The 19859-nt window shown below is 56.5% G+C and overlaps 1 protein-coding gene across 1 annotated transcript in view; it reads right to left on the bottom strand.

Annotated features, from left to right (window-relative positions):
* Positions 1 to 1749: 1749 nt before the first annotated feature.
* Positions 1750 to 19859, bottom strand: part of UROC1 (urocanate hydratase 1) — a 34384-nt gene continuing 16274 nt past the window's right edge. The window contains exons 10-19 of the mRNA XM_008579798.1: positions 19480 to 19659; positions 18889 to 18986; positions 18262 to 18334; positions 17213 to 17334; positions 16186 to 16256; positions 12648 to 12746; positions 10053 to 10152; positions 7911 to 7992; positions 3163 to 3262; positions 1750 to 1887 (exon numbers count right to left, since the gene is read on the bottom strand). Coding sequence (XP_008578020.1) covers positions 1750 to 1887; positions 3163 to 3262; positions 7911 to 7992; positions 10053 to 10152; positions 12648 to 12746; positions 16186 to 16256; positions 17213 to 17334; positions 18262 to 18334; positions 18889 to 18986; positions 19480 to 19659 — 1063 coding nt within the window. The remainder of the gene's footprint in view (positions 1888 to 3162; positions 3263 to 7910; positions 7993 to 10052; positions 10153 to 12647; positions 12747 to 16185; positions 16257 to 17212; positions 17335 to 18261; positions 18335 to 18888; positions 18987 to 19479; positions 19660 to 19859) is intronic.

Raw genomic sequence — 19859 nt, 5'->3', positions numbered from 1 at the left:
CCCTCAGCCCATGGGCCAGAACTGGGCCAGTGGTCACTCCTAATTGCAAGGGAGGCTGGGAAACCAAGTATTTTTATGGGACATATTGCTGCCCTGTAAAACTGGGTTTTATTAGCAAGGGATGTGGAGAAGAGCTGCTGGCAGGGGACAAAGAGCACGGGGTGTCTGAGGACCAAGGACCCAGCTAGACCTGCCCCCTCTGGTCTGCAGTCTGCTTTTCTGTGGCCCCTCAGACACCCATCCCTCAGTCTTCCTCATTTCTTTGTTTAGGATGAGTCACTTGCAAGTGTGTCTTGGGCCTGGCTAAGGTGCAGGAACTCATGGGAATGAGGTTCGTGGCCAAGGCTGCCCTGCCCTTCACAGTAAGGTCACGGGGGTGAGGGGTAGGGTCTCCTTCCAAGTGTAGACAGTGAATGAATGCAGTAGGACACTGAGGGGCCTGCTCCAGTGGCAGCCTCTGCCTGCTTCCCTGCTTGGCACTGTATGTTTACAGAGAAGGGAGCAGCCCCAACAGCAGCTGTCTCTGGTTGCTGAGGACAGGGAAGAAGTGACCCCAGTCCCTGGCCCCTGTCATGGTCTGTCCAGGATTGGGGCAGGCTGGAAGACCCCTCTTACCCCTCCCCAAAGGTGCCTGCTCAGGGAAGACAACAGGTTTGTCCTGGGTCCCGCTGTGTGAGCAAACAAGACTAAGATCCTCACCCCAGCACAGCCGTCACTGGACTGCAGGTCAGTGGCCTCTCTGAGTGTCTTTTTCCCCTCTCCCCGTGATTTCTCCTGAGCCTGGCTCCACTCCAGGGATGGACAGTCCTGCAGCACCCGGTGGGGCTTGAGGTGGGGCACAGAGCAACCCCGGGTCTGGGAGGTGGGAGGGGCCCTGATAGTGGGGGAACCCTTGATGAAAAAGTGCTGTCTTCCAAATGCAGGCCTCTCTTGCCTGGGTGCCTGCGTCTGAGGCTGGGGTTCGGGGGCAGCCATCACTGGTTGTGGGATCTGGGGTGAGGGGCCACAGGCCTCCAGCCTCACCATGGTTCCTGCAGGCCAGCCAGGTCCCAGACAGGTTCTAGGGTAACCTCTGTCATACGCAGTCAGTTTTTCTCATGATTCATGCCATGGGGAATGCCACTCCTCTCTCTTTTTTTGCCCAACAAATGATCACTTATCCTTAGGGGTGGCTGTGCCTGGCCCTCCCACCAGCTGCTTCCACCTCAGGACACCGTGCACAGCACTCTGTTCAACTTTTATTTCTCTATCCTCCTCCCTAGACTCCTCTGGGCCCAGGGCCTCGTCGAGCCCTTTGTGTCCCCAAGCCTGGGCGCTGAGGTGCAGAAAGTACTTGCACGGACACACGGATGGGCAGACAGACAGAGAACTGCGTGGTGTATGGCAGGTGGCCAGGAGGCACAGCGACATGATGAAACCTGGCCAAAGAAACCTCCGAGAGGCAGCTTGGGAGGGGTCCGGTGGGTGTTCGGCTCAGCCAGTGGTCAGAGCAGGCCTGAGGACCCAGGGTCCCTGTCGAAATGCGGTCATGGGCACACAGCTGCAGCACTCCAGGCCTCAGCTGGCTCATCTGTAAAATGGGTCCGGTAGCAGCAGCCCTGTCCAGGGCTCTAGGGGGCTGCGTGAGGCACGCGTTGAAGCCCAGGAGCTGAAGGTGTGCGGCAGAAGGTGTGCTGTGGCTGGGGGGTGAGGACAGGCCTGAGGGAGGAAGAGCGACAGAGGGGACGGCCGCTGGCGCTCAGCTCCCTCTCAGGGCCACAGGGCCCGCTGCAGCACGTGCTCCTCCACTGCCTCGGGCAGCGTCACCACCAAGCCGCGGCTCTCCTGCATCGTCCGGCAGATGGTCTCATAGGCCTTTTGGTTTCCGGACCAGCAGCGCCGGGCCACCTGCCAGTGGTGTTGGGGAAGGGTGCAGCAGTTGGTGTCACCTCACCAGCTTCCCGTGCGGTGCTCTGGCTCCCGAGCTCCCCACCCTCCTCTACTTCAAGGGCTGCCGACGCTGTCCGGGGGCAGCTGTCTTTGCTGCTTGCCCTGCCCCCGCAGCTCAGGCCTCCCCCTCTCTTGCCTGGACCACTGGTTGACTCCTCTCGGATCGGAAACTGGCCGTCACCCCACCCAGCCCTGTCTCCCTCGCCTCCAGAAGTGGCCCTGTGGGCAGCAGGCCAGGAGCTGGGACATCCTCAGCCCCACCTCCCTTCCATCCTCACAGGGTCTGCACCAACCTCAGCTCCACCTTCAAAGTCTCCCTCCCGTCCACTTCTCTCCGTCGGTCCCCCCTGGATGACAGCCATGTCCCCCGCCCTCCTCCCTGGTGCCAGTCTCGCCAACCCCTCATCCACGTGTCTCTGTGCCTCTCCAATCCATCTTCATGCCACAGCCAGTGGCGCCTCCTAGAATGAAACCTGGCCATGGCTCTCCCCAACTCTCACTGCTTCAGGATGAAGACCCCCCACCCCCACCCTGGAGGCCCTGCGGCTCCTGCAGTCTGCCTGCCAGCGTGTCCCCTGCCATCTGGGCCAGCCTGGGGGCCCTCAGTCACCTGGCAACATCACACTGTTGGACTCCTGCACACAGTTCCCCAGCCGCCTCTGCATCTCACTCACATCCCACATACCCTCCTCCCCCACCACCCGACCTCTGACCTCCTGTGTAAGCCGCTCCCCCCTTCTTGGCTGCCTGTGATATGGTCATGGAGAGGAATCCAGCACACACACCCCCACACACACACGCCATGTCACAGCAAAGGGGACTGTGGTTGCACAGCCAAAGCCCGCCCCGCTTAGAACCTGTGCTTTCTGCCCACCTTCGAAGATGGGGGTGAGAGAACATCTCACAACAGGCTCTCAACAGCAGCGCTGGGCATGCTCTGCTGGGAGGAGGGGCTGGGACTGCCAGGGCCACCCATGTGGACAGAGGCTGGACTGCAGGGGTAAGGCCAGAGGCAGGGAGGCCCAAAGTACACTCTGGACGTGGTTGGGAGAGACACAGTGGTGGTCTGGGGAGGAGGGAGCCTTGGCAGTGGCCAAGAGGAGGGACGTGACCTGAAGAGCATCCAGCTCTTTTCTGGGGACGAGGGGACAGGACTCTGTCTCAGGCCTGCAGTCTGAAGAGGAGAGCCACCGAGGGATGGAAGAGGAGGTGGAGAGGTGGGGGATGACTTACACCATTGGAGACGTCCCAGCTGAGCATCATCCTGGCTTTCTGCTCAGCCTCCAGGGTCCCGTCCAGCACGAGGCCAAACCCCCCGTTGATGACCTCACCCCTGCAAGAGGCAGAGGCATTTCCAGGTCACTCCCTGGGCCTGACTCTGCCCGGAGCAGGCAGACTCGTGGGTTTGGGGAGTGTTGGTTTGAGAAGGCAGCAGTGTGGGAGAGCCGCATCTGCCTGTGCACCGTGGAGCATGGGCCCAATGGGTGCAGGCGTCGTGCCTCGCTGCAGCAGTGCCTCGCTGGGAGGCAGCTCCTGCTTGAAGTCTGCCCGCCCACCCTGGGCCGTCCTCACAGTGCCGCCCGTGGAGGCGCGCTTCCTTGGGGTGCCACTTGTGTTACTCAGTTCAAGTGTCATTCCTGCTGATTTTATCTTTATGACCTTGATCTTTCCTACCCCTTCTCCTTGCTTCAGATGTATTTTTGGGCCCTTCTGATGACCTGATCTGAAGGCGGAGTTCCTTTATTTTCAGTATTTCTTGCTTTCTAATTAATGCACGTACTGTTTTGACATGTTCTGCAGGTTGTGACATGTTCTTGTTTTCATTCTTCCTTAGCAGAAGTAACCTGAACCTCAGTTAAGTCCCGCAGTGCTATTCTGCTTTCCTCGTTTGCCCTGCAGCCATTCTCTGTCCACCCGGGATGACCTTCTCCATCCTTGTCCTTGCTGTCATCACCAAGGGCTTTGTGCTGCTGCTGCCCAGTCTTCTCAGCTTTCGGTTACACAAGCAAGAGACACCCCGATCTTGACGATGCCTGTCACTGCTTTGCTGCGGACGTGTCCGTCCTGCTTTACTCCTCACACACTGCAGTGCTGCCCCTTCTCCTTCCTGCACCCAAAATGTGCATCTAGTTTCCCTCGTGTCAGATCCTTCAGGCTTTTGTCTTTATCTGCTTCCCTACCCGGCCTGGACCCTACTGGCAACAACTTCAGCCAGTTCTCACCAGGAAGCTGAGGTGCCCTGAACCACCTGCACCCCCACTCCCAGTTTCAGAAGCTGAGCACCTCCTGGGTGTGGGCCCCCAGCCCCTGCTCTGCCCTGAGCAGTCCTAGGCCCTCGAGAGGGCTGCCAACACACCAGTCTCCTGGGTGGAAGATGCTCCCAGTTGACCTAATGTCACCCCCATTCACCTGTGACGGGCCGATGCCGGCTACACGAGGAGAAAGGGCAGCAGCTGGCCAAGACCTGAGGACTCTGATGTGTCCTTCAACTAAGGAGGCCTTTCGGAGATTAGAACTACATCTTTTGTTTTAGGAGCCTGCCACCCAAAGGATCAAACACCAAGGCTGCTCAGCCCAGGTGACTTCAGCAAACTGGCTGCAGAGGAGCCCTGAGCATGCAGAGTCCAGGAAGATGGGAATGGTGGAGCCTTGCTGTTGTGGAGGAGTTGAGGTTACTCACAGATGGTGTTGGGACAGCTAACTGTACCTCTGGGAAAAACATGAAAGTAGGACTCCACGTCACACAGAAAGAAAAGTAAATGCCAGGTGCACTAAAGCCCGCAGTCGGGTGAGTGAACGTTACAAATGCTTAGAAGGCCTCGCACGTGCTGTGCACCGTGTGCGTAGCCATTACCACTGACGTAAGTGATCTTCACCTCCAGTCTGCATAGCAACGGCTGCTGTCATGACCACTTCTCCTATGAGAAACGAAGGCGCAGACACAGCTTGTGCAGTCAGACTGCCCTCTGAGTGCACGCTCTTAACCACTGCGCTACAGTACTGTCCACTGCATGGGTGGACGGCGTGGAGGAGGCAGATGTGCACAGAGAGCCCTCGGAGCCCTGGCTGCTCAGAGCAGTCCTCAGGCCGGCAGCATGAGCACCACCTGGGAGCTTGTCAGAGTGCTGAATCTCCACCCCATCCAGACCTGCACTTTGAGGACTCCTGTGCACGGTCAGGTCTGAGATGCACTGAGACACCCTGTAGTGGGAAGCAGTAAGGACGGCGGACGGAACCCCACTGTTGTGGCAGGGACAGGGAGAAAGAGGAGGAGGAGAAGCAGTGGGACATGGGAAGCAGGAGAGCAGACAGGAAAGCTCCCGCTCCGGGTGGCTATGGGGACGGCCAGCAGTGAGCCATCAGCACCCCAGGGCCCAGGAAACCTCAGGAGCCGGCAGTGCCCAGGAGGTCTGGAGCAGGGGCGAGAACAGAAGGGAGAGCTCTCCTGAGGGAACTGGGTGGCTATGGGGACGGCCAGCAGTGAGCCATCAGCGCCCCAGGGCCCAGGAAACCTCAGGAGCTGGCAGTGCCCAGGAGGTCTGGAGCAGGGGCGAGAACAGAAGGGAGAGCTCTCCTGAGGGAACTCCCAGATGCTCACGGCTGCCCGAGCCGACCCTCAGCAGGGGGCTGGAGGTGACCCTCTAACACGTGAAGCTTTGACACCTGACAGGGACAGGAGACCAGAAAGGTCTTTTCTGAGGTCTGACTAGCCAAGCCCAGCCTCTGACCTCTTGCTCTGCGGCCTGGCCAGATGGCCCCGTCCTGCAATCCACTGTCTATAGGACCACCCAAGCACACAGGGCTGCCGCCTGCCTGCCAGCACCCCCTCTAAACATGACCGCTGACAGACAGCACAAAGACAGACACCAAACAGGCCACTGGAAAGAGGGGCTCTGAGGAGACGGGGCCACGGAGGCAGCTGGAAACACACCCAGCCATCTGATTGTCTCGAGCACTGCACAAGAGGCAGCCAACAGACAATCTAAAAAACAGAAAAGCAAATCAAGAAATCTCAGGATAAGCTTATAACTTAGAACATGGACGTGCGTACGACAAAGGAAAACACAGCTGCAGAGTCAGAATTGGTTTCTTGACAGAATGGCAGTAGCTGCAGGGACAGACTTCCTCCCGCTGACTTATCCGACAGATTAAGTTATGCGCGTGTGTAAGTCTGATGGATGCCAAAAGTGAATTTGCGGCACTTTCCCAAAACAGCCCCCAAGGACAATAAGGGTAAGGGGCGTTGGTTCTGGCCTCTCACGGCCTGAGTCCACAGAGCCTGGGGAGACCTCTGGGAGGTGGAGCAGTTTAGGGATGTGCGGGAGCCTTCCCTGCCTCGGGGAGCCCCAGCGCAGGGTCAGCGGTCAGCTGCGTCCTGCCTAAATCCTGGGCCTGCTGGCCCAGCCCCAGGGTCCTCGTGGTGCAAACTCTTGCTCAGCCTCCCCTGCCCCTTCTTGCCCTCTGTGTCCTGTCGGCAATGACGGTGGGTCCTGGGAGACAACAGGTCTGGGCTCAGACCCTGGCTCCCCACCAGCTCTGTGGCCTTGGGCCACACAGCCTCCTCTAGAGCTATTTCCTTTTCTCCAAAGGCGACTCCATAAATCTAGCACCGGAACACGAGGCACCCAATAACTTGCCAGTCCTTTTCTGTCCCGGTTTTCTCCAGCCTGTAAGTTGGAAAGGAAATGCACTCTGGTCACATTTTCCACTAATCAAAGCCACCTGACTGCGTTGCAGCTAGGAATTCCAGCCTCCAAGGGCCCACGGCCAAGCCAGCTCTCAGAAGCTCGAGTGCTGAAGGACTTGGCTTTGGAAGGCAGGGGGTTGCTTGAATTGGCCAAAATGGGCTTGGAGGTCAGTTCAGAGATGGCCATGAGAGCCAGGGCTGGGGGGCTGTCTTCCTCACTGAAGCCGTGGCACTTCTGCTGCTCAGAGTAGCCAAGGAATCCAGCTTTGGCCAGGCGTAATAACTTCGTATAGCATACATTATACGAAGTTATACGATGTCATGGCACTCTGGTCACATTTTCCACTAATCAAAGCCACCTGACTGCGTTGCAGCTAGGAATTCCAGCCTCCAAGGGCCCACGGCCAAGCCAGCTCTCAGAAGCTCGAGTGCTGAAGGACTTGGCTTTGGAAGGCAGGGGGTTGCTTGAATTGGCCAAAATGGGCTTGGAGGTCAGTTCAGAGATGGCCATGAGAGCCAGGGCTGGGGGGCTGTCTTCCTCACTGAAGCCGTGGCACTTCTGCTGCTCAGAGTAGCCAAGGAATCCAGCTTTGGCCAGGTGCCCCAACCTGGAGCCCTTTTCCTGCAGAGGTAGAGCAGCACAGGTGTAGTTCGTCAATAGCTCAGTGCCTCAGTTTCCTCATCTGTAAAGTGTGCTTTCCTCCTAAGATTAGGTGAGAGAGTGGATTCAAAGAGTTTGGCAAATGCTTGCCATATGGCCTGTGTTCAATAAGTGTTAGTTATTACTCTTAGCAGGTGTCATTCTGGTGGAACAGCAAATCAGGTGGAATGAAGGCCTCCCAGAAACTCCAATCCCTCATAGTACAGACTGGAAGCAGCCTGGGCAGGGCAGAGCAGTGAGCCGGGGACAGAGGGGAGCCTAGAACCCAGGTCCCCCGCCTCCCAGCCCAGCTGCCCTGGGCACCTTGGGCGGGTCCTGCACTCTCAGGTGAGGTGATCACAGTGGGGAGAGGAAAGAACTGAGAATGCACCAGGAAACTGACATGAAAGCTGGTTGTTGCTTTTACTGAGCGTCCACAGCAGGCCTTGGTGTCCCCTCGTGACATGTGAAACCTCCTTGATATTCTGTTCCTCCGATTCCCAGCTCACACGAGGAACGTATTACAGCAAAGCCGTTAGCAGAGGAAAGTGGCGGGGGAGGTAGGGCCCAGGACTTCAGCCACCCAAACCTGGCCCGGCCCCCGGGAGTCTCTAAGACTTCCACATCCAGCCACATTGGTCTCAGAAACCTTACCAGCCCACACCGCCTCCGTTGTGAAGTGCAACCCAGGTGGCTCCGCGACAGGCATCTCCCACGAAGTTTTGCACGGCCATGTCTGCAGGAACAGAGAAGCCACCACCCATCACTCCCTGGACTAGGTGGTTCTGGGGGCCAGGCATAGGAGACTAGGGACAGGCAACTATAGAAACAGCAATAATTTGTGTTTGAAGAACTTGAGCTGAAGCAGGAGAAATTGCCAAGTGCCCAGTTTCCCCTCTTGTCCCTCCCTGTAATTATCCTCTTGAGCACTGACCACCAGAGTAAGTGCCTCAGAAGCAGAAAGAGCAAAAGAGTCAGAAGGGATGAGTCACCAGCATTCGCTCAGAGATGAGCCAAAGAGCATCATGTCCACCCTTGAAAAAGCAGGTCAAGAAGGGACAAACTGCACATGAATGACTTTTCTTGACCCAATCAGAGACCAAGGTCCCAAGACAACCACCTAACCTGAGACCTGGGGAGAAAGAGCACCTGCAGAGAGAAACAGAGCCCATACTGGGCACCTTCCAAGAGCCTAATGCATTGCTAAAGGACAGCGAGAACTAGCCTGAGACTGTGAAAGCTCTGGGGACACAGACACGAGGGCATCTGCACCCTCTTGTAGGCTATTCCTCCAGAACCCCACTGGGTGTCACGGAGAAGACTGAGGAGAATCCTGAGAACACTTTCCTCTAGATGCTGTCCCAATCTGTGTTGTTTTAAGCCACTAAGTTTGTGGCAATTTGTTACAGTGGTCATAGGATGCTAATACAAAACTATATTAATATCAGAGAAAGTGGACTTCAGAACAAGGAACATTGTCAGGATAAAGAGAAACATTACATACTGATAAAGGAGGTTTGTTGTCTCATTTAGGTTTGTTGTCTCCAAGAAGACAACAAACCTAAATGAGTATGCACCTATCATCTTAGCTTTAAAATTCATGAGGCAAGGCTAGCCAGTCAGTTCAGTGGTCGGAGGGTGGTGCTGATAACACCAAGGGCCAGAGTTGGATCCCTGTACTGGCCAGCTGCCAAAAAAACCCAAACAAACAAAAAACACAACATGTGAGGCAAATTAGATAAGAACTGTAAAGAAAGATAGACAAGTCCACAAATATAGATGGAGACTTCAACACTCCTATCAGAGTGATTTACAGAAGTAGTAGGCAGAAAATCAGGAAGGATATAGGTGACCTGAATAGCATTATCAATTAACCTGACCATATTTACATCTATAGAACATTCCACCAAACAACAGAATACACATTCTTCTCAACTGCACCAAGATAAGCCATGTTCTGAGCCACAAAAAATTCTTAACAAATCTAAGAGAACAGAAATCATACACAATAAATTCTCAGACCATAATGGAATGAAACCAGAAATGAATAACAGAAAGATGTCTGAAAAATCCCCCCAGATTTGGAAGTTGAAAAACATACTTCTAAATAACCAGTGAGTCAAACAGGAAGTCTCAAATAAAATTTTAAAATATTTTCAACTGAATGAAAATGAAAATATGTCATGTAAAAATTTGTGAGAGGCAGGTAAAGCAGTGTTCAGAGGGAAATTTATAGCATCAAATGCTTACATAAGAGATGGAAAAATCTCAAGGTCAGATTCCACCTTATGCTTTCCAGAGAAAGAAGAGCAAACTAGACTCAAAGCAAGGAGAAGGAAGGAACTACTGAAGATCAGAGTAGAAATCAATGAATCTGGGGCCGGCCCAGTGGCGCACTGGACAAGTGCGCCACCTGGGAAGTGCGGCAGCGCTCCCGCCCAGGGTTCGGATCCCACATACAGACCGGTTCCCGCTCACTGGCTNTGGAGGAACGACCACCACCTGCACTTTACAGAAGAGGGAAGCACGTGGCTGCAGATCACCCAGCATGTGACAGGTCCAGGTGCACACCCAAATCTCGGGCATTCCACTGTCCTGGTTTGCCTGGCACTGGCCCAGTTTAAAAATAGGAAGTCCCACGTCCCAGAACCTCCTCTGTCCTAAGGTGGTCACCTTAAGTCAAGTCTCAGATGCCAGGACATCTTCCACAACATCGTGACTAAAAGAATGAGTCAACAGGTCTTTAAAGAAAATCCAAATCTAACATTAAATTCAGAAAAATTTTGTCTTCCTCACCTGCACAGAAGGCAGAGCCATCGTAGATATTGGAGGTCTCCCTGAAGGGGCTGTCAGTGCCGCTCACGTCGTGGTGGTCCCGGCTCAGAACCACCGGTGCCTGCAGCGTGGAGGATACAAACGTCAGCAGCGCTGTGCACCAAGGCCGCTGACAGCAGGCAGAGGACAAGGGCCAGGCCACACCAGAAGCCCTGTGGATTCCTCCCTCTTGAAAACAGACCCTCTTCCACAGGAGAAGTACAGGCTGTCTCTGATGCCATCTGCAGCTAGCCACAGACTCTTGTGCCCCGGCAGCGCCCATGTGCTGCACACGAGCTCACTAGGCCCTCCTGACAGCCCTCTCCAGATGGGTACGACTGTTATCATGCGCACTTTATAAACGAGAAAACAGAGGCACGGAGGGTAAGAAACTTCACAGAGCAAGCGGGTGGGTGAGGTGGGATTTACACCCACACATGGTACTGGAGTCTGGGCTCTACCCTTAGGAAGCCTGGCCCCTGGGCCTGCGCAGGAAGGAAAGGGGCTGGCAGTCAGCCGGGGGTGTTGGTGGGCATGGCTGGGGGAGGACAGCGACCTGGGACGCCAGATCTGGCAGTCCCTCCCTGTGTGACCTTGGTTAGGGTCACCTCCCCACTCTGGGCCTTGGTTTCCTGGACAAGATAATTGCTAACTGCTAGTCTCTTTGAGGACAGAGATTTTCATGTGGTGAAAGCACCCACATTGACCTTCATTTTTTTAGCACACACGTTGGCAGCAATCCCTGTTCCCCAAAGACCTCAGGCCTCTTGGTGGTTCAGGAGACGCAGCCCGGCAGCTCTGCTGCTCTGGGCCTACATGACGGAGCCTGGTGCAGCCCTGAAGGCCAAGTGGGCTGTGGCTAAGACCACTCCCCTGTGCTGTGCAAGGCTGGGCCCATTATGGAAACAGGTTCTAACTGGAGCAATTTAAAAACTGAGTGAAGGAACTGTGGAAAAGGGAAGCCAAGCTGAAAGGATGGGGTGCAGGGGAGTCGTCCACGCGGCACTGGGTAACAGCCCAGCTGCTCTGGCAAAGTGGAGCTGTTCCTATGCAGAGCCCTGGGGACCCTTCTCTAAGTGTCCCATAAAGGAGGTATGGCTGGCCCAAGGGGTGTGGGTCTTCCCATCGCTCCCAGCGGGTCCTGGACTTTCACGGGCTGCCGTGTAGGACGCATCTGCTGAGAGGCTGGGAGGCCCCTGCTCCTGCACTGAGAGGCTCCTCTCCTCGAGCAGCCAAGCTTGTCCCCACACCTTCACCTTCACAACGAAGCCACCTTCTCCCAGATATTCTGGCACCTTCTGGACATGCGGGCCTCAGCTCAACGTCAGCAACCCAGAAAGGCCCATCCTGAGCACTGTCACCCTCCACCTCGCCACCTGGCTCGTTCTCTCCACAGGGCCCTCTCCACCTGAAATTCTCTTGATATGCACCTTTAGTGGTGTGTCCTCAGTTTCCTTCACTAAACTAAGTACAGCGAGGTGGGGACTGTTTCGCTTTGTTCTCTGCCATGTCCCTGGTGCTTAGGACATGCCTCAATCAAGTGCTGTCCAGTGAAGGAAGGAAGGAAGGAAGGAAGGAAGGATCAGACGCCTACCTCTCTCTGCTGGCCCCTATGATTGAACCGAGAGCGTCACCAGCAACCCCCGAAACCCGGCGGGCTCTTGGGGGGCAGAGAGCATGGTGCATCCCGCCTGTGCTCCCTGAGAAGGCAGGGGGCTGCTGTCCTTGCTGCCAGTGCCACCCCACCCCCCCCGGAACCACCCACAGGGACGGTCTCACGTATCCCTCTCCATTTCTCTTTCACGTCTCGTCATGAGTATTCCTGGCACGTCAGACAGAGGTGCCTGCTCTGCAGCCTGGGCCTCCAGGGGAGGTACGCGGCCCCTCCCGGCAGGTGCGGCCTGAGTCCCCATCCTCGGAGTGGGGCCTGGCTGATTTGGAGGGAAGTGGGGAGAAGCTGGGGAAGTTTGTCATGATTTGGAAAAGATAACTCAGAAAAGATGTGTGAAATTACATTTCTGAAAGCTGGCTCATTCAGTCCTCACACCCACACTTTGAGGTTTTACCATTATTCTCTTTTCATAGAAGAGGGAAACTGAGGCTCAGAGAGGACCCTTGACATCCCCAGTGTCCCACATCAAGGGACAGTGTCAGGGCCTGGGTTTGACTGCCAGACCCCAGTTGCCCACCCCCCACAGTGACACACACACACACACACGAGCTGGGGCGCAGGACACAAGCCCCTCCATGTTCTCCTGCCTCCTGCCTCTGTCACGGCCCCTCACAGCCTCACCTTCCTAAGCAGACCTAGTCCAGAGACAGCTCATCTGTGAGCCCCACTGCCTGGCCAATCCACAGGGACCTTAGCCTTCAGTGAAACCTGGTTTCTCTAAAACGGTGGCAGTTTGGGCCTCAGCTGGGGAGGGTGGAAGCTCCTGAATGGCAGGCTGTGAGGCCAGGGGGTGGTGCCTCTCCCAGAGGCCGGGCAGTGGGGGTGGGCTAGCAGGTGATCCCGGACAGCACCCGTGCTGATGGAAGAGCCTGAGGGAAGCCTCCCCAGAGCACAGCACACAGCACCTTGATCTGCCTGCGGGCGATGGCCTGGTTAATGGCCACAGCAATGGCCACACGGCCCCTCTGGTCCGAGTACAGGATCCTCGCCTGGGAGCCCACCACCTGCGGGAGGAAGGGCAAGAGGCATCTCAGCCAAAGGAGGTGGGAATGCCAGGACCTGGTGCCGCACGGATCGTGGTGACACAGCCGCAGACATGGTCCACCAGCAGCATGATGGCCTCCCCAGGAAGGCCCGGAGGCCTCCCAGGTGTGCGATAGCTCTGACTCTATGGGCCTGCAGCAACCTTCACGTCCACCCCCAGACAGCCACACCAGCCCCGCGCATCCATCTGCAGGCTGGGCCCCAGTGCCCCTCCATGATCCATCCCCCAAGGGCTTGTCCCTGGAGGAGCCTCAGAGACCCTGACTCGCCTGTGCTGCAGGGAGGGTGGGCATTAATGAGCATCCCTCCGCTTAAGTCATTTCAACAGTGTGATTTTGGGTGCTCCTGCCACAACACCAAGTACCTCACACATAGTCCCTCGGTCGTGAATCTCAGGAGGAGACACTTGTCCTCCTCATAAGCTCCGTCTTTCAGATGAGGAAACCGAGACCCAGAGAGGCTGAGCGACCTGCCACGGGTCGGGACTTGGACCCTCATGTCTGTCTTCAGCACCTGCGTGCTCAACCAGCATACTATATAGCACATCTGGAAGGTGACAGGTGGCTGTTCCCAAGAGACAAGCTTCAGCAAAGACAATGAATCATTGCTTCTCCCTGTGGTGCTCAACCACTTGGCCATGACTGGACACATTTTTGGGTGCGCTGGCATGGGTAGGGATGCTTCCAAACACCCTACGATGGCCCCCCATGACAAAGAATTATCCAACCCCCAGGGACTTGAAGAGGTACGTGCACACCCGTGTCCACAGCAGCATCACTCGCAACAGCCACGAGGTGGAAGCAGCCCATGTGTGCGTGGATGGATGGATGGATGGATAAGCCAACTGTGGTCTGTTCATACATTGGAATATCATTCAGCCTTTATGCCAGACACAGAAAGATAAATACTGCATGATCCTCCTTATGTGAGGGCCCTCGAGTCGTTAATTCACAGATAGAAAGTGGAACGGTGGGTGCTGGGGGTGCAGCACAGGGAATCAGGGTTTCAGTTTGGGGAGATGAAAGAGTTCTGGGCTGGATGGTGCTGATGGCTGCACGGTGATGTGAGTACTTAATGCCACTGAACTGCTCACTTAAGAATGGGTAAGGTGGTAAATTTACGTTCATGTATATTGTACCACAATTTTAAAAAATTTATTTGACCCCAACTGTCAGTAGTGTGGAGGCTGACAGGCTCTGCTTTCCCAAAGGAGATGCACTGTGCGCCCCGGCTGCCCGGCTGGGTCAGGGGGGCCGGCGCTGGAGGGAGCCTTGCGTTGGCTGTGAGCTCGGCCCCGGGCAGCACCGGGCTCGAGCTGCGTCCTGCCTACTCGCCGTTTCTATGGAATGGCCCTACGTTACCCAGACCCTTTACAGGAAACTGTAAGTGTGAGTTGGTGCTGCAGAGATTTTCCCATTTTTTGGATCTAGAAGACACCTTCTGCGATCACCGTCATTCATAAGAGAAAACACGAAGTAGGAAGAACCCAACCCTGAACAGCTCTAGCCCAGACAGAACAGTCCTGCCCACTGCCCCACAGCAGTGTCCAGCGGGCCCCTCCGCATGCCCTTGACCCTCACGACCGCCCACCGGTCCCTCGTCCAGGCCCGTCCTCCTCTCTTCTCTGCCCGTCTCCACCCGACTCTGCTCACTCTCTCCCGCAGTCCCCTCCTGCCCATGCCCCAGTCCTCAAGCCTTGGCCTTGGGTGTTCGACTCAGCAAGGCCAGACTGCTGTTGGCACAAGGGCTTTTGTGGCTGATGAGACAGCCCAGGAGCAGGGGATAGTCCCACTGGTCCAGGTACGGTCTGCGGCCAAAGACGTGTGAACCAAATGCCCATTTCATGTTTTCGTTCTGTCGTCAGCACACTCGGCTCCCTCCTCCTTGGAGACGTGCGGCAGCTGTCCCTCTGCCTCCCGACTATCGCACGGCTGCCATGTTCTCGGCACCTCCACCTGAGGGCACATGCCAGACTCCTTTCCTGACCTGGCTGCGTGAAGCAGCCCCACCCCGCGTCACCCTGCCTGGCAGGCCCTCTTCTTTCCCCAGGTTTTTTCTTAAGTAAAATACATATGATATAAAACTTACCATTGTAACCATTTGTAAGTGTACGGTTGAGTGGCATTAAGTCCACTCACATCATTGTGCACCCATCCCCACCATTCAGCTCAGAACTCTTCCATCTTCCTAGACTGAAACTGTCCCCTGTGAACACTGAGTCCCCATTCTCCTCCCGCAGCCCCTGGGACCACTGTTCTACTTTCCGTCTCTATGCTCCTCCTGCTCTAGGGACCTCACGTAAGTGGAATCTACAGTATCTGTCCTTTTATAGCTGGCTTATGTCACTCGGCATGATGTCCTCAAGGTTCACCCGTCCTTCCTTCCTAAGGCTGATTAACATTGTTCTACTTTCCGTCTCTATGCTCCTCCTGCTCTAGGGACCTCACCTAAGTGGAATCTACGGTATCTGTCCTTTTATAGCTGGCTGATGTCACTCGGCATGATGTCCTCAAGGTTCACCCGTCCTTCCTTCCTAAGGCTGATTAACATTCCACTGGATGGGTGGACCACATTTTGTTTCGCCAATTTTCCGTCGATGGACATGTGGGCTTCTTCCACATTTTAGCTATGTGAACAGTGCTGCTGTGAACATGGGTGCACGCACCCCTTTGACACCTTGCTTCCGATTCTTTTGTATATACAGTCGTCCCTTGGTGTCCTCAGGGGACTGGTTCCAGGACCCCCCGGAGATCACAAGCCGCAGATGTTCAAGTCCCTGACATAAAATGGTGCAGTATCTTCGTGTAACCTATGCATGTCCTCCCGTGTACTTTACATCATCTCTAGATTACTTATAACACCTAATACAATGTAAATGCTATGCAAATAGTTGTTGCCCTGTATTGTTTAGGGAACAACGACAGAAAAAGAGGTCTGTACATGTTCAGTACAGACGCAATTTTAAAGAATACATATTTTGGACCCACAGTTGGTTGAATCCACGAACGTGGAACTCACAGGCACAGAGGCTGACTGTGCCAGGAGCGGTGGGGCACCGTGTGGCCGCTCTATCTCAGACTTTGGAGGAGGCTCCACACTGCTCCACGCGGCTGCACCGCTTCGCGCCCCCAGCAGCAGTGCAGGGCTCCTTTCCCCACACCCTTTGCAAGGCCCTGGGCTTCCTCCTCCATCCCCATTGGCAGGTGGCTGCTGCTGCCCCCCCAGCGTGCCCCCTGGGGTCTGCCGCCACACCCAGACCCACGGGGTGCTGTGTGCGCATCCTCTCGGCATGGCAAGCTAGGGGCCATGGGCTGGGCTGAGAGCCCACCAGCAGCACCTCACTTCTGTCTGGGAAGTCCCGATAGCCCACCCCTGCCTCCCCCAGGCCCGAGCCCTCACCAGCCGGTGCTTGGCGGCCTCTCGGATCCAGCGGATGTTGTCCATATACTGCAGCTTCACTGACGCCTCCACTGCAGGGACAGAGCAGAGGGGGTGTCATGGGCACTGGGAGTCCATGCCAGGGGGCACAGACACGGGCACCTGCTTCGCACCCATCACTGGAGCTGGGGGGGAGCCAGGGAACCCACCCCCACACCACAACAGTCTTCCTGACTTTGGGAACCGGCAGTACCAGTGACCACATGAATTAATGGATGGACGGGTACAACCCACTGCCTGATACAGTCGTTCCCTCAACAAACAGCTGAGTACCCACTGTATACCAGACACCAGCTAGGCACCAGAAATGAAGACTTCTGTGGGCCACGAAGGAAATGAAAGCATGCGATGAGGTGGTCACGAGGGTAGTGGGTTGAGGGGGCCAGGATCTCCGGGGGGGCCACAGTCAAGCTGAGTCCTAAGTGCTAGCAGAAGCCGGCTGCACAAAGCTCTGAGAGAACAGAGTCCCAGGCAGAGCCCTGTGAACAGCCACTGAAAGGCCCTGAGTGGGCACCAGTGTGGCCCATCCTGGGAAGACAGGACACTTGGGCTCGGGTACGGAGGGCAGGTGCAGGGGCTGGTAGCCAGTTTGTACCAGCTCACGAGAGCAGACCAGTGCTTTTACAGGAATTGTGTGAGCCAGTGGTTAACACAGACATCACTAAGACCCTTTCTGCTCTGGCCACTGAGTGGCTTTCTGTCACTTGCTGCCAGAGGGTCCACACTGGCAGAGCCGAGAACAGCTCTGGAGGGCACAGGCTGGTGTAGGGCTGGGGCCTGTGCTTCCTCAGCTCAGAACGATGTCCAGGGACAAGGGCCTTCCTGTACTCAACCAAGCATCCACCAGATTCACAAAGGCCTTCTGTGCCTGGGGTCTCTTGAAGTCTGCCTGCAGCTGTCAGGCAGGCGTGCTACGGGAGCCTGTCCACACGGAGGCAGGAGTGCTGGAGACTACCCGCCATGAGCATTCCCCACCCAGCGGTGTCACCTCCATCAGCAATGGCCTCCTCCAGCACAGACGTGGCCAGCTGGTCCGTGACAGCCAGGTCCTGGGGGTTCCCTGATGTGCACACCCAGCGGAAAGGCCCAAATCCCTGGGAGAATATGTCCCTGTAAGGACAAAACACCTCCTCACATTGGGACTTCCAGCCAGGCTGCACCCACTGGCTTGGGCAGGGGTGCAGCATGTGACATGCCTGGAGAAGAGGGGCCAGCCTCCAGAACTGGGTCGTGCTCACCCCTCAGTACCCCCCCATGCCCCTCAGTCTCCCCTTCCTCCCCAGGGAAAGCTCATCTGTCCCTGTGCCCAGGCCAGTGACCCAGCCCACTTCTGGCTCTGCCTCCGCACCCCACAGTGAAACTGACAATGTGAAAAGACCTTTCCAGCCTCCATCTCTCTCTGGTCTCATCTTGTGCACACTGAGGGCTGGTGAGTCTTCCAAAAGCAGCGTGGTGCCTTCCCTTCCCCAGCCCACAGCTGAAAGCCTGCACTCCTCAGCATGGCCCTGAAGCCTCTGGCCTTGGCCCCTGTCCCCTGTCTGGTTCTTCTCCTCCTCCCCTAAGTGTCCAGGCTGCTGGCCCTCCCCAGACCTGCCCTGCAGGGCCAGACAGGCAGGTGGGCTCAGGGCCACAGCAGGTATTGGTCTGCACGATCAAGCTGTCAGTTGCCCACTCGGGGCTGTGGCCATGGCCATGGCCATGGGATGGGCAGCTCCATGGACAAGCCAATGAGGGTTATGGGCACTCAGAGGTTGGGGTGGTCACCAGCAGGTGGCCTCAGCCCCCCACATCCCCCTGCTTTCTCACCGAGGCCCTGCAGAATGTCTCATGTTTTCAGTGCCTGCTCATCTGTAGGCTATGGTGGAAATCCCATGACCCGGTGCCTGGATATTTTGGGGCCATGGGAAGATCTCAGCACATGATCTTGGTGCTGGTCAGAGCTTCCAGCCTTTCCAAACTGAATGCCCAGGGCCTGGACCCTGAAAGGCAGCAGGGGTGGCACAGGCACTCTAGAACCAGCAGCCACCTGTCACTTACCCCATTATGTGTTGGACATATGAGGGGTAGCGGAATTCTGCCTTATTGGAGCCCTTCTTCTCCACGTCTGCTCCTGTGGACAGAATTGCCACCCTGGTGTGAGGACACACACAGCGACCCCAGATGGTGATTCAGACAGAGGTCCCAGTGAAACCTGGGGAGGGTCAGCAAGGTCTGTTTGTAAGTAAAAGAGGAGAAAAAGCTGGTGCAGCTTTTGGTGTCTTGCTGCGTGGGGGCCAGGGCATGGGAGGGGACATGCTTGTCTGTCCCCAGAGAGGCACGCCACAGCCTACAGTCTCCAGGAAGGGAGACTTCCTATTGCGGGCACGGAGACCTTCTGAGCCTTCTGCTTTGTGAGCGCATCACTGTTCTACAGAGAGCAGTTTCCATCGTGGGAAAAGGAAGCTGCAGTTCTGAGCGCCGAAGCTTGTACCTGAGCATCCTTCCAGCTCTCTCTATGGCATTTGTCCCACATTCTCATAGCACGTGGAGAAACTGAGGCCCAGTGAAGCCTTCCCCAAGCACTTACTGCACGGGAGGAAGGGTGGTTGGTCCCATGGGGTTGGTGGCCCCGGGCAGCAGCAGCCCCATGCCCAACCTTGCCAGGCCTCCCTTCTCCTCACCTACCTGCTCTCTGTGCCTCCAGGAGGAAAGCATTGCCGTAATCCCAAAAGAAGAAGTTCTCCTCGGCCAACCTGTTGATGGCTGAGACTTGCCTCCTCAGGCTGCAAAGAGCAGGGGGTCAGCTCCACCCATTGGAACCCCTGCCCACTGCCACCACCCCAGTGCCACCCCACAGAGCTGAGCTCCCTGCCCACTTCCAGCCCACAGACTGTAGAGCCCCCCGCTCCTCGGGCCTGCCCACTCCAAGCTCCCTCTGGTCCTGCAGCCTTCTGCCCCAAAGCCGCCTCCTATCCCTGGCGCCTGTTCTAAACCCTTCAAGACTCAGCTGGCAGACCTTTGAACAAGCATTTACTGATCACCAACCCCATCAGGCCCTGGGAAAACAGATGCACTAGCTCGTAGGACCACGTACTACATACGCCCTGGCATTCAGCTGTGCCAGGTGTTCTGCAAATACCACTTCTGCAAATGTCAAATGAGGGATGCCTGTCCAGGACCCCATCTGAGAGGAGGAGACAGAGGCTCAGAGAGGTTAAGGTCTTGCCCAAGGCTGCACAGTGGGCCCGCACCCCAGCAGCCCCGGCCTGCTGTCACCTTTCCTGGACGAGGACCTTGAAGGCAGCAGGGCTGGAGGCCATGAGGTCCTGGGCCTCTTTGAAGCTGAGCTGCACAGGGTAGTATCCACCATTGAATGGGTTGTGGCAGGATGTCTGGTCTGAGCCGAGGTCCACTAAGCACTCTCCGGTAGCGTCCAATTCGTGGACCAGGCGCTCCCTGGGGAAGCCGCGGGGCGGTCAGTGCAGCACAGGTGGGTCTGCGTGGAGGTCGGGCTGGCCAGGTGGAGCCCACGGCACTTTCCCACCCACATGCCCAGCAGGCGGGGCCCGAGCAAGCTGCCTTGCCCTGCAGGAGCCGTGCAGGGAGGCCCGCCTGGGCAGGGGCGCCGCCATCAGAGGCGGGGGGGGGCCGGGGCG

Source organism: Galeopterus variegatus, unplaced genomic scaffold, assembly GCF_000696425.1.
Source record: "Galeopterus variegatus unplaced genomic scaffold, G_variegatus-3.0.2 Scaffold1955, whole genome shotgun sequence".
Classification (NCBI taxonomy): Eukaryota; Metazoa; Chordata; class Mammalia; order Dermoptera; family Cynocephalidae; genus Galeopterus; species Galeopterus variegatus.
The sequence above is the reverse complement of the archived record's forward strand: the minus strand, read 5'-3'. Positions and strand labels throughout refer to the sequence as shown.